The sequence below is a fragment of the Haplochromis burtoni genome, unplaced genomic scaffold (genome assembly GCF_018398535.1).
Source record: "Haplochromis burtoni strain Fernald_Lab_line unplaced genomic scaffold, NCSU_Asbu1 Contig_189, whole genome shotgun sequence".
Taxonomy (NCBI): Eukaryota; Metazoa; Chordata; class Actinopteri; order Cichliformes; family Cichlidae; genus Haplochromis; species Haplochromis burtoni.
The window spans coordinates 677,001-691,803 of record NW_024582550.1 but is presented as its reverse complement, the minus strand read 5'-3'; the positions used below and the strand labels follow the sequence as shown (position 1 = coordinate 691,803).

The following is a 14,803-nucleotide window of genomic DNA, read 5'->3' as shown; positions in this document are numbered from 1 at the left end:
AATGCCAGGCTGGTAGGCAAACTGAAGTGGGTCCAGTGATGAACTTGTTAGGCGCCGAAGCTGAGCCAGGACCAACCGCTCCAGGGTCTTCATCAGGTGGGATGTCAGAGCCACCGGCCTATAGCTGTTGAGGGTTAGTTTTATACTAAAACAGATACAGAGTAGGTGTCCTCCTATACCATAAATCAGTCAGAGAAGGTAAGGCAAAAAAAACTTTATTTTACTCAAGTTTCGTGTGGGGGCTTGTGTATGTTACTCCCCTCTTGTCGCCTAGCAGACAAGCTTGTCCAGGATCTCCTTTTCCCCATAAGAACGTGTGTTTTGCTACATTTATTTGTTCCTTCTGCCCTCTTCCCTGTGTGAGCACCATATCGGCTGCATTTTGCTTAGAGCATTTCTTAGAAGCTCCATCTGTTGTGCTCCTTGATAGCTGCCGCAAGTGCGAATTGCTGTGAATTACTGCAAATTGCTGCAAATTGCAGAACACCTTAAGCTCCAGGTCCCTAAAACACTCCGTAAGAGTGACCTGAAAGCACGGGTAGTAGACAAGCTGGTCTAATGCAAGTCCCTGATCTGCCAGAAATGCCTGTGGTCTCTGGTGAGCCTAGTCAAACTTCCTCATTTGAGGGGGACCATAAAGATGGTTCTGGTCATGACTGTGTGGGAGATGAGGGGGGGAAGACACTGCGCACGCTCCCTCGCTATGATTCCCTCTCCTCTGGAAGTTCAGAAGCACGGGACGGGGCCCGGCTAAAACTGCAACTGGCACGGCTCCATTTGGAGGCCGAGGAGAAGGCTCGGGTCAGGCGAGCTCAATTAGAGCTCGAGATCAGAAGGTTGGAGATAGAGGCAGATAAAGCAGTGAGGCTGCGTAAGCTGGAACTGGAGTCTCAAGCCTCATCTGTCTCCGCTGATCGTCCAGATTAACAATGGTCAGAAATTAGATAAGTAGGTTACAAAAGTACAAGTAACAGAGAGATCAAATAAAGTTAGCTCTTGTCGGGGTTATTAATAGGATCCAATTGTTCCAAATTTGGTAGAATTTACCTTTTGATTTCCTAACAGATATGTCAGTTTTTCTATCCTAAATATCTCTAAAATGATCCTAAACCAATCATCCAGGGTAGGCTAGACTGGGCTTAACCATCTTCTTGTAATTGTTTTCTTACTTGCCACCAAGAATAATTGCACCAGCTTAATCTCACTCCTACTTTCCAGAAAAGGGACCAGACCCACGTATAGAACCTCAAAATCTAGAGGTATTTGAGCGTTAAAGACTGTGCTTAAGGAGGCCCGGACAGCCATCCAGAAATTTTTTAACCTGGGACAGTCCCAAAAGACACGAAAATGATTAGCAACAGTCGAGCCGCATTGTCTCCAGAATGCATATGAGCACTTTTATATCTCTCCTGATATGGTGTCTTGAAGTGTCTAATAATGTTCTTCCAGCCATGTTCCCTCCAGCTCATGGAACTGGATGTGGATTACTGGCAGGACCAAATATTTTTCCACTCCCCCACAGAAATATCAATCCCTGATTCCCTTTCCCATTTATCTTTAATGTATAAAGTGTTATCCTCGCTGGCACTAGAGAGAGCTTTGCATAGGTCGGAAATAGATTTAGTAGGGGTCATGGTTGTAGCATTCTTCAGGATGGGGGGAAAAATGCGACTCAGCATCTGTAAAGTCGGACAATTTGCACTCACGATCAATATATGATCTCAGCTGTAGGTATCTGTGAAAGGCATATTGCGTCAGGTTGTGTTTGTCTCTCAAAGCTGAGCACAATGTTTCTATAAGTAAGATTATCAGATTGTCAGATTATCTTTGTCTAATATTAACATTTCTTTGATGATCTGAAACATCGTGACAAGAAGGGGGCAAATTATTTTCACGGTGCTGTACATGTGACCGTGAATCACCATTTCAAAATGAAAGTGAACTCGTTATGAAACTGGATAAATGGGAAACAGTTAAAGTAATGAGGATATAAGATGGGGAGGAGTTGTGTGAAAATAAAACAATTATGCAGGACAACACAAGCTTAATGTACGTTATTATATACCATACCTATGAGAGAGTGTATTACTATAGAGTCTTACTGCTGAAATGGTTAAAATTTGTCCAGATTGGAATCATATAATCTGGAATTTCCAGATTATTTCTTACAGGAAAAAATGCAGGACCCTGCAACCCACAGAGTTTCTCTTTATATCACTCAGTATGTCATCGTCTTCACCAATCTTTAATATTATTATTAAATCTTTATTTATAGACATATTTCTAATCCTTGGACTTTACCGTATGATATTTTTAATTTGAGTGGAAATCTGTTGCTTTGCTGACTGTAAATGAAACGATTCAGCTTCTTATACTGTTACAGTATAGGTGCAACTACACGATTCACAAAGTGAAACTTTACATTTTAATTTTATTATTAGCGCACATACATGTGCAGTTAAGCTGACGGTGTCACACGCTCCTTTCAAAGGAAATCTTTCAGTCTTTATCAAATTTATTTTGCTTTTTCAAATAAAATAGATGCACCGTTTACACCTGTGCAAAAGCCTGCACTATTTTTAGGAAACAGACAGGAAGTTGTTTGTCTGGAGCTTGTTTTTAAAGATTCAAAAGTCTCACACACACACAAACACAGACACACAGCAGGGAGGTTAGATAGAGTTAGATATAAGGAGGTTTTAATGACTGCACACTTCTGCACATCGACGTGGGTTTAGACCTCACACGTAAAATTCAGAAAGGTTCCCTCTCACCTGATTCAAGACACTGAATGTAGGTGTGGTGAATCAGTTGCTCTAGTTTCTAGACTTTCCACTAGTTTTTCTTTGATGTGCAGTCTGGAGACAGCAGAAAACGGTGGCAGGAAAATAAAAAATGTAAAAATCAACAAATGATTTCAGTGAGTCATACAGTATACAGTATTTTGTGTATGACTGCCATTGTGACGAGCACAACCTTCCCCCACCCCTGACTCTTGTGGTTTTGTTGCTCTTCATATGAAGTGAAACAAGCCGAGACATTCTGTGACATTTCGGAGAAATACAAGTGAAGGCAGGTTATCTACATGGACTCTCGCAAACTGTAGAACGATCACCTTTCTAGACTTTCCACGATACCTCATGGAACTTTTTAAGAACAGGAGCTCACTACATGGATACGTTATGTTTATGTTCCTCACGACTCTCAGCAAAGGTAGAAACAACTATGAAAACCTTTCTTCTTTGATGACCTTAAAAAGTTTACCTTCATTTAAGTGGCTTTGTGCTTTGGATTTGAGATTAACTTCATTCTGATTATATCAAATCACCTTCAAGAATGCTAATTACATGCATGAAAGTGATAGCACAACTTAGTAAAAACATCAGCCACAAAATTTTGGTTATCTTATCAGCAGTGTGTGGTTTCCACACTTTGCAGTTCACATCCGCAGTGTGCAGCGTTTCTGAAGTGTTGGCTTTTAGGTTTAAAATGTATTTGACAAATTAACTCATTCAAATAGAATGTAAGTGTGAATTTTGCACTCGTAAAGGTGAGGTAAAGTGACAAATAATGATTTAGACGTTAGATGTAGGACAACAAAACAGTGAGAAGAGTGAAAGAAAGTGTTCACTTACAGGTGTATTTCAAAAAATGTAAATAGTACAAGAAAATTCCAGCTTGAAATGGGACGTTTGAATATGTTTTCTCTAAAGTGATGTGTGGTTTCTGGGGTAACGTGGCAAAGATAACCCAGACAAATCAAAGGTCCACCCGATGACATCAGTTTACATCATTTTCAAATATGTTTCTTCTTAGGTTTTGCATGCGAGGCTCCCTCGAGTCCTCAGTGCTTCAGACGAAAAGCTGAAGCTACTGTTTACACGTGCGAGTGGAGCATGAACACGACTCAAAGCGACATGACGTTTGAGCTTTACTTTAAGTGAGTATTGCTCAGTTTCAGCTCTTTGTTACTGATGTGTCCATAAAGATGTTCAGTCTGTGAAAAATACTTGATTCTACACATAAACTGTAAACCTTTGTGTGATATTCTTTTTAAAAATGGGCCCATGAAGCCCAGTTGCCACAATCTTGTATATTTCTGACATTTGCTTTCTGGACATCCAGCTTCTTACAGTGAACAACTGTTGGGTCGTTTGATGTTTCATAGTGAAAGCCAGGGGATAGGTGGGATCTTGATACCACTCTGCAACACCTGCGACTGTGCTGCAAGCCAGAGGTGTTATGTTAGAATGTGAGAAACCGTGAGGGTTTCAGCCAGCCCAGAAATCGTGAGATTTTCACGTGACACTGGAACAAAATGAATTTATGATCTGAGAGGCTGTACTCCTTCAAACAGTTTAGGTCAGCTATGTAGGGCAGCTTTCATAACATGTAATCAAAATAAAGCAAATGAGGTCATGTCAGTGCTATGTCCTCTTTGTTTTTCATTTTTTATTTCCACAACAGCGAAGCCCAGAGAAAACAATTTAAGGTCACAGATTCAGCTTCTATTTTATGATGAGCGCATTTTAAATATAGTAAACTTATTCTGTCATTTTAAGTCTGACAGCCTGTGTTTACACACTGTTAGCTGGTGTTTTCATGACTGCAAACATTAGAAACACCTGTATTCAGTTTTTACATTTTACTTTATGTCAAGAGATTTATTGTAAAAGACACGTCTTCAGCTGAGAGTCAGAGAGTAGAAAGACACACGCTGCAGTTTTTACTTGTAAGGGTGGTCACAGAGTGCTCACACCAGAGTGGGGGCCCTGTGATGTGCGCTCTGTTCTTGCACTTGTCTTTATTTATATACAAAAATAATACAACAGTGAATACGTCTGTTCATAGACAGAGGAAAGTATGTGCGTATGCAAGTGTATGTGTGTGTGATTCTGAAGGACGCGGCCCCTCTTCTTGTTAGGGAGCGCAGATAAAAGTGTCCAGCTCTCCAGTGAAATTGCTTGTTCAGCTATTATCGCTGTGGGAAAGAATTTATAAAGCAAAACAAGTCTTGTAGTCGACAACAGTCTAAGTCATAAAAAGGTCATCATGCAGTATTCTATCACATGTAAACTTATATCATTAAAAGCTTATACTGACTACTTAAGTACAATTTTCCATTGACACTTTATTAGTGACTTAAATACTTGCAGTGCATTGCTTGGCTTCTGTGCATCATGCGCAAACTGCAACAGCAACAATGAAAAACAGTTACCCTGGGAGACTCATGCCTTCACTCTTGCAACCAAAAAAACAAAGAGGTGTGCACTGCTGGCAGCTGAGACGTTTAACGTTAGTAGCACAGTTTGCGCTCCCATTTGCATTCACCTCAGAACAAGCAAGTGTGCGGATGTGAGAGGAATAGAAGTATTATGCAACTTTTATTTTACGCCTCAGATTAGAAAAAAAATGCACAACTTTTGCAACATAGGAAATTTTGTGTGTCTGCATTGTTCTGTCATCATGAGTGAAACTGCACTGCCAAACTACATATTGATAGATCTTCAAGAAAAGTTACTTCTACTAAAATGGAAGGAGAGCCTACATGACCGATTAAGTCTTTTCATGATCAGAGTTATGAAAAAGAGAAAAACCTGATGAATGGCTTTGAAACTGGAAGAATACCAGATTTCAGGATTAGCATAGAGAGGGGATACTGTCATGTGAAAGAGAAGGTTTTCACAGTCCTGTTAAATACCAAATACTTACTGCTTCCATTGGAAATAAGAGGGTAGCTAGTACCTATAATAAATGCCCTCCATTAACTGATCATCAGCATGTGCGAGCACCTCTGCAAAATCCAACATTTCAGCATTTTGGTGATCTAGTGGTATTGATACACACTAGTCTTTTAGACGTGAACGTCCCAACAAATTCCCTCCAAGGTCAGTCCATGCAATGCTTTGAGAAACTGCACAAGTTGTCCCGCGTTAGAAATGTATGCAGGTGTCGCTTGTTTGGAAGGGTCACCAGGTGAGCTAAATTATCGTTTGTTCTGAAACTAGAAGTTAAAATGTGTGAAGATGATTGCAAGTGAGGCATTTACTTATGGAAGCTTATAACTTATAATGTGTACCACCTGTTTAAAGCTGTCCATGACCCTAAAAATCCCCCACAGAGACTGTCGAGACCTAGTCAACTGTTTAAGAACAAAATAACGCATTAATGAGCACAGCAACAAAAAATGTCTGATGATCAGAGATACTTTACACAGTAATGAACACACAATATTTAGCCACGTACAAAACACTCTTTCATTTTGAACAGACCAGGTCATTGTTGTGGCTCTTCGGAAGAGTTTAGCGTACCAGGTTCAGCAAAGCTTAGGCTTTTAAAGCTGCAACAAACCACAAGACTTCTGTGACCATGTTCTTTGGACAGACCACACCAAAGTAGAGTTGTTTGGTCATAATGTGCCACCTGAAAACCAAACGAGCTGTAGAGCCCAGTGCAGGACTGATGATGACTTGCACTTGTTTTGCAGCCATAGGGCCTGGACACCTGGCAATTGACCACAAACTCCTCGGTTTACCAAAGTATCCTAGAGTCAAATGCAGTGTTGGTCAAGTTATGTGAAAATAGTAATTAGTTACCAATTACTGATTACTTCTCCAAGAAAGTAATCCCATTACTTCACTGATTACTTATTTTTTTTAAAGTAATTAGTTACTTTATTACTTAATTACTTTTAAACAACATGATACACAACCTGAACACACAATAAAGCAATAGACACTTAAGCCCAATTCAATTTTTTCTGCATAATCCATCATATAAAATTGAATCAAATGAAAAAGTCTCTTTTTAAAACTCGTTTTATTAGTTTTAATCTTTTAACTTTATGCACATTGAATCAAGCAAAAATTAAATGATATGCAACAGTCTTTGACTTGAATAAATTCTTTAACATTTAAACCTATTTTCTGCATATTCCATCATATAAAATAAAATCATTTTTTGTGTTTACAAGTAAAGATGCAAGTAAAACACAGCAAAAATTAAATTAAATCAAAAAGTCATGGGCACTGAGTCATGTCACTCCTAAATCTATTTTCACCTGTTTTAGCAGGAGTGGGGCCGGTGGACATTTGGTGCTGCAGCAGTCGTGTCACTGGGATCCGGTTTTCTGACAAAACATCTTACTTTGGCAAACCGTCCTACCGTACATAGTATATGCACATTTCTGCTGTCACACAATAATTCCAGCAAAAATTTAAGTATGTAGGACGGTTTGCCACATAAATTAACTACCAATCAGAGTATGCTTCTAGCTCATATTCATAAAGGCGAGACGGTTTGGCACTTAATTTCACCCCTCAAAGTATACTTGTAGCTCATACTCACAAAGATAAGACGGCTTGCCACTTAATTTTGTATTGTGCGCATGCGCAGCACACGCACAGAAACAACCAGTAGGATGGTTTTTGAGGTAGGATGGATTCCCAGAATACCGGGGGTTTCTCTGGGAATTTCACATTCCAATGACAGCGTGCTAGGTGCTTGTTCAGATTTGAAGTTAGGGTTTTTATGTTGCATGGGAAGGAGTTTTCTTCCCACGCAGAGTGTACAGCAGACACTAATGTTTTTGTCAGTTTTTACAGAATCAAACTCAAAGTCACGTCATACTTCCAAGTTTTAAACGGCGCATGGTCGTTCTCTCTCGCGCACTCCATATTATCCATTGTTAATCTACACACATCTGTTACCACAGATGTCACACACTCGTACGTCAGTGTCATGAGACACTCTCACAAACAAAATCACATTTTAGTAATGCAGTGTGCTTACAGGAAAGTAACAGTAATCTAATTAATTTTTTGCAATAGTAATCCCTTACTTACTTGTTTCTTGAAAAAAGTAATCAGATTACAGTAACGCATTACTTGTAACTGCCCATCTCTGGTCAAATGTGAGGCCATCTGTCTGACAGCTAAAGCCTGGCTGAACTGTGTCATGCGACAGGACAATGATCTCAAGCACAGCAGCAGATCTCCAACAGAATGACTGAAGGGAGTTAAGGGTTTTCAATGACCCAGTCAATGACCTAACCTCAGGGACCTTAAGAGAGCTGCGCATAAACATGCCTGCAAACCTCAATGAACTGACTATTAAAGTCATATTTACCTGAGAGATACAGGTGATACAGGTGTCAATCATCTCATTTAAGTTCAAGCAAGAATGTAAAGAGGTGTACTTTCTAAAATAAGAAGCTATGAAAACAGACAATGGAAAACAAACGAGTGAAACTGGACGAGAAAGAGTTAATGTACTCACGAGTTTAATGCTGAGTTTAAGTGTTTCTTTCTCCGCTGCTCCCGGGGCAGTAATGCTTTTATGTTTTTCTATGTAGTGAGACAAAATTTGGGAACATTAAGGAAACTTTCCATAATGTTGTTGAGGAACAACTCATTCAGTCGCGCAGCGTTATGATTTGGGTGGAAGCTCACATAGGAAACTCCACATGCAAATCACCAAAGACGTCTGTCATACTCCAGGACATAGGTAACGGAGACCCTTTTTTTAATTACACGATTATCCATTTTGATTCACCAAACTGACACAGCCCACATTTTAATTTTGCTTTGCAGTTGAAATGTGTATTAAGCAAAGTTTCGCTTTCATTCAACAGTAAAATATGATGCACCACAAAATATTTCAGCATCCTGGTTGAAAAACAACCTCAGCTTGAGCTGGATAGCTACAGAGAAGTATCCAGCTGTTGCAGAAGTTTGGTTCAGACGAGACGAGCACCCCACAGAACCGTGGGGAAAAGTGAGTCAGTGTTTTGTCACCAGATGTAAATTTTTGGCCTTTTTTAAACAAATCACTATTTAACCTAATTTCATTTGCTGTTACAGAGAATAATAAGCACCACCATTAACAACAATAAAGATCAGCGTGAGTACAAATATGTCTTATAGGAGTTAAAATGTCTGAAGACGATTGCAAGTGAGGCATTTGTTTACCTTTGTAACACCTGTTAGTGTGTGTGTGAAGCCCTCCTAGACCCTAAAAATCCCCCACAGAGACAGTCATCTGTTTAAGGACAAAATAATGCATTTATGAGCACAGCAACAAGTATTTCTGGGCAACATTTAGCCAAGTGAAACTTGAATGAGCTAAACTCTCTTTTTCTTCAATCTGAACAGACCAGGTCTTTGTTGTAAACCTTCGGAAGAGTTCAGCGTACCAGGTTCAGATCAGACACCGATCCACTATGGTCAAGAAACCACTGTGGAGTGCCTGGTCTCAGGTTGTGGTTCCTGCAGGTGAGCTAGTGTTATATACACAACCGAAGTGATGATTTTAAAAGAAAATGTGAATCTCAATGTGAAATAAATGCACATTTACACTACAATTTAATGATGCTGCACAGGATGCAATTGAAATGTTTGCCTTTTATCACATGGAGAAAAAAAAAACTACATCCTCTTTCAAATTGATGGTTTCAGGATATAAAAATAATCATTCTGACCTTAACAGGTCTAAAAAAACAAAAGTTGGTAAATGTAATCTCAGATCAACAGCCAGTGTTTGCCACAGTCTTCCCAGTGAACGTCCCAGAAATCGTCAAAAAACATAGCCCTCAGTCAGCATGTTAAATGTTAAAGTCCATGACAGTACAAGTAGAAAAAGACTAGACAAGTATGGCTTGTTTTGAAGTGCTACCAGGAGTAATAATAATAATAATAATAATAATAATAATAATAATAATAATAATAATAATAATAATAATAGATTGGATTTATATAGCGCTTTTCAAGGCACCCAAAGCGCTTTACAATGCCACTATTCATTCACTCTCGCATTCATACACTGGTGGAGGCAGCTACAGTAAGCATCTTCTACAGGTTAAAAAAAAACAGGGCAGCACAACTTGGGTTTTGAAAGTTGCATCAAGTTGCATCACAAACCACAAGACTTCTGGAGTACCAGAAGTACAGACAGCATGGCACAGATGTTTGCCTCTAATGCACAGCAACACATATGGTGAAAACCAAAAACAACACATCAACTGTCGAGCACGGCGGTGGGAGGGCGATGATTTGGGCTTGTTCAGAAACCACAGGGCCTTGCCGTCTTGCACTCATTGAGTCAACCATAAACTTCCGTGTGTACCAACGTACTGTAGTCAGGAATGTGAGGCCATCTGTCTCATAGCTTTCTTTTTTAAAATTGTGTCATAAAACAGAGCAATGATGCCAAGTAACTTCTGCCCTGTTCAGTCCACTCTAGCATTCTTCTTATAGGATGGTAAATTCATGCATCTCAAAAAAGTCTTTTTGTTTTCATTACAGAACTTGTACATGAGCCTAATGTTACCATGACAATAACACATTTCAATGGCACTCGAAAGGTGACACTAACGTGGATGGTAAGTCAACTCACGATAAATGGTCTGTATTTATATAGCGCTTTACTAGTCCCTATGGACCCCAAAGCGCTTTACACGTCCAGGCATTCACCCATTCACACACATGTGATGGCAAGCTACATTGTAACCACCCTGGGGTGCACTGACAGAGGCGAGGCTGCCGGACACTGGCGCCACCAGTAGGCAACGGGTGAAGTGTCTCGCCTAAGGACACAATGACCGAAGCTGTCCAAGCCGAGGCTCGAACTGGCAACCTTCCGATTACAAGGCGAACTCCCAACTCTTGAGCCACGATCGCCCCAAAAAGACCAGGAGCGGTGGATGGAACTGAATTTGTGAAAATACTTGGCTGTAAACGGCACTTCATCCATCAGTTTCTACCACTTTTTTTTTTTACATTTTCATTTTCATCCACTACTCCCTGGACAGTGTTGAAACAGTTGAATACAGTATTTTCTTGTCTAGTCGGTCAAGCTGCATTTGTCTCAACAAAGCGCCCTCTTGTTCTTCAGCCAATGCCAGTAGGAGCAGCAGTGAGAAATGTGACATCGAATTCTTCGCAGTGTATTTGCACCAAGACCGTATATCACAACGACCATACTATTTACACATTTGTGTCGTACTCGGCTGCCAACATCTCTGTTATTGCCAAAAATGATGTGAGCGTGTCTCCTCCGGCAATCCTGCAAGTACCAGCTGAACCTGCATCAGATTTAGAAGGTAGGCGTGTAAAATACATAGATATCAATATTGTGTATATTTATGTTCAAGTAGACCACAAAGCTGAATTTCTCTCTGGCAGCTTGCAACAAAACTTTGGCAGATGAAGAAATAAACAGGAGAACTTGTCTTGAGTGGTACGAGCTTCAAGATGCAAGTCCAGTGCCAAAAAATGTGATAACCTTAACAGGAAAGATGGGTAGAAAGAAGAAAAAAGAAGTAAGAAAGAGTAAGTTGTCTATTAAGTATGTTTAAGTTTGTTCCCTTTGTTCATGAAACGATTAAGATTTTACTCTCATTCATCTTATGTTTATGCCACCTTGTTTTCAAAATGATGGCATTAAAAACACCGTAGACCAAAGCAGCCTTTGTGTTTCTGTTACAGACCTGAAGGACTACATCCGTTACCTCTACTTTGAACACAGATGTCAACATGGGAGACCACAGACAGTTAAAATGTGCTTCTTTTATCAAAAAGAAGGTGGTAAGTGCTTTCATGAAAGCATACATGTGCAAGGTTTCTACAGACTTTCCCTTCCAGCTAGGAGGACTGCAACAAGCCAACCACATTAAAGAGCACATGCATGCACGTATAGATTAACTAAAGGGGAGAGCGAGGCCGGCTGGCACATTTTTTACTGTGTGATATTTCTCTGTCATGTGGTGAGATAAAATGGTCAAACCAATACCGACTAAAAGATAAACATCTCAGAAAGAAAAAAATATTCAAAGATGACTGCTGAAAGGGGGATTCATGAATAAAATTACTCAGTCACGGCAGGATTTGTGAAAAACACAGCTTGTTTTCAGCTACACATGTCTGACCTTAAACATCAGTGAACAGCAAAAGTATTGCAATATTTTTCCATTCATCCATCCATCAGTTTATTTTCTTAGCCAGTTGAGGGTTGTTAGGTCTGGGCGCAGGGTACACCCTACTCACGTCACCAGTATATCGCTGGACCAAGAAACAGACAATCAGTTTGCACCGATTACACACTAGTTAACCTAACGCACGCCTGAGTACCCACACAGTGTGAGCATGCAAACGGCACACAGAAAGCCCCCAGGTGGCCGTTGGATGGGCACGACTTGTAAGAATGATAAAACGTTTTCATTAAATGAATACACCCGTCATTCTCCAGCTCAAAATGACCTCTTCAGGCATCGGTGATTTATTCAAACACAACATTAATACCACAATTAAATCCTAATTTTTTAAATCTTAACGCTATTTGCTATTTAATCTCAGTATTTAATATGAAATAATGAAGTCATGCATAAAATGCAACAGCACAAAAAGCTCTCAGCATAAAAGCATGAATAAATATTGTGCTGCAGTAGATTCAGTCTTCTTTGAAGACAGACTGCAAACTAAAAGATTACCCACAAACCTCAGGATAGGCAGGGAGATGACCCCGCTCACTTTACTGAGATAATCTGCAAACTTTTGGAGACTGAGAGTCAATGACTATGTAAAAATATCTCAACTCCGTAATGTGTTTGACAGTGACATGAATGTTTTTAATTATTCTGGTTGATGCAGTGAAAGACTCAATGGCTGCTCTTCTCTGTCAGCCTGTCAAGGCAGCTGCACCTTCAGCTGCAATGCCAACAAACCCTGCATATAGCATTTCGTCAGAGATGCCCCAGATAGTGAGGCTTTCTAAGATCTCACGTTTGTAGAGAATTCAGGTGTTGTTTGGGCTGTAAACTCTTTCAAGGTGCAGTACTCAAAAACAGAGGGGAGGATACATTTTTATTCACACTAGGGATTAAAGAAGAACAGAGACACGTAGTTCAAAAGCAAAGGGAATCACCCATCATCGCCAGGAATTATCACTAATAATAATAATAATAATACATTTTCTATATCGCTGTGGGTAGAAAAGGTATTTAGGGGGAGGGGGCTTTTGATTGTTTTGTGTTCACATTGCAAAATTGAAAAGTTGGACTCTTCTCAAAATTTTGCAACCTTCAGCAAGCTCTCAGCTCCTAGTCATCATAATTACTGCAGCAGATACAGACCTTGGTCAGTTTGAACAACAACATCACTTAAGTATTGAATTGACTGATTTAATTAAGCAAATAGGTGAAAGCCTTTCAGTAGAATAATTACTGCAATGATTAATATGTTTTAGCTAGCAAAGGTAAACTATCGTGATGACTGTGATCAGATATCACTTTAAATCATAAACAATCAACAGTAGAACACAAGGCTAAGATTAGCAGTGAAAGTAAGAACATTAACACACAGTGTAAATGGGGTAAAGGGAGGTGTACTAAACAGCTGTGCAATCTTAAGAAAACCACTTATTAGTGAGACAGTGCTTTAGTTTGCAGCAGAAAGATTGAAGTAAAGGTCATGTGGTCTGATGGGCGATTAGGTAATAAAATGTAATGATGCACCAACCTGTGGGGCCAGTGTTGTGATCTGTGGGTGTTTCAGTTGGTCTGGACTAGGTTCTGCTACTTTAAGTAGTGCCCTTTACCTCCTCAAGTACATATTAATTGTGAGTTGTGGGCCAGTTAGCATGCTTAAAATTTAGTTCCCAAGATTTGCTAAAGTGAGAAGCTAACATGCTAATTATGATATATTACTGAATCTAAGTTTAGACCAGTTCTCTAGGCAGTTAACATTAAGCTGAACAAAAAAAACGACGTGCACCACACACTCATCGAGTGCAAATCAAAATCACTGAGCACAACACATTTTGTCTCCTGCTGCAAAAGGATTATTATTTTAATTCTTTTTTAAAATTTTAGTACCGCTGAAGGAACCTCAGGAGGTCGCCACATTTGACGAAACAGACATTTCTGCTGACCTGTCCTGGAAAGCGATTCCTCTTGCGTACCAGCAAGGCTTCCTGACACATTACCGCCTGTGCTGGGTAAAAATCAGTTCACAGGATGAGCCCGAAGGTGTGAAAATCACTTCTTTGAACTCTAACTGCTTCTAAGTTCTGCAAAAGGAAACACTAACTGACATTGAGAAACATAAATTTCCAAACTGTAATAACGAAATTGTTTGTCTTTTTTTTCCCTGCTGTTAGTGTGCGACAACATACCAGCTTCAGAGACTAGATACCACCTGGAAAACTTGAAAGCTGGAAGCAAATATAACATCACCCTAGCTGGGGTGACACAAGTGGGAGAAGGGCCTGAAGCCACAGCAATCATCAACACGAAGCCAGGAAAACCTATGAATGGTATCAGAGCGAACTCTCACGTTAAAATAATTTGTTTTTAGTAAAGCTAATATATGTTAGCAAGGTTTTTTCCTTAGGGTCTCTAACCGGCTTTGATTTGCATAAATATTTTATGGTACAAACATACCATATGTAATGATTGCTGTGAGATTTTAGCTTCATTTATCAAATACGTTTCAATATATAGTTTTTGAAAAATTGTCATTGATACCTTCAAGATATTCACGCTCCACGCTTGAACATGAATATCTCAAGGAGTAATAAAGTGAAACAGTTTTTCACAGAGGTGTGGTATAAAGTTGAGTTCAAACTTTATATTTCAAAGAGTGAACTCATTATATTAGTTCAAACCATCCATCCATCCATCCATCCATCTTCATCCGCTTATCCGAAGCCGGGTCGCGGGGGTAGCAGCCTAAGCAAAGAGGTCCAGACCTCCCTCTCCCCAGCCACCTCCTCCAGCTTGTCCGGGGGAATACCAAGGCGTTCCCAGGCC

General features: G+C 39.8%; 1 protein-coding gene across 1 annotated transcript in view; it reads left to right on the top strand.

Moving 5' to 3' along the window:
• The first annotated feature begins 3,025 nt into the window (after window positions 1-3,025).
• The window catches only part of il12rb1 (interleukin 12 receptor subunit beta 1), an 18,402-nt gene continuing 6,624 nt past the window's right edge, over window positions 3,026-14,803 (top strand). The window contains exons 1-12 of the mRNA XM_005934856.2: window positions 3,026-3,213; window positions 3,817-3,940; window positions 8,354-8,505; window positions 8,633-8,775; window positions 8,862-8,901; window positions 9,153-9,272; window positions 10,302-10,378; window positions 10,891-11,098; window positions 11,181-11,327; window positions 11,484-11,582; window positions 13,865-14,020; window positions 14,152-14,307. Of these exons, the coding sequence (XP_005934918.1) occupies window positions 3,141-3,213; window positions 3,817-3,940; window positions 8,354-8,505; window positions 8,633-8,775; window positions 8,862-8,901; window positions 9,153-9,272; window positions 10,302-10,378; window positions 10,891-11,098; window positions 11,181-11,327; window positions 11,484-11,582; window positions 13,865-14,020; window positions 14,152-14,307 (1,495 nt within the window). The 5' untranslated portion in view covers window positions 3,026-3,140. The remainder of the gene's footprint in view (window positions 3,214-3,816; window positions 3,941-8,353; window positions 8,506-8,632; window positions 8,776-8,861; window positions 8,902-9,152; window positions 9,273-10,301; window positions 10,379-10,890; window positions 11,099-11,180; window positions 11,328-11,483; window positions 11,583-13,864; window positions 14,021-14,151; window positions 14,308-14,803) is intronic.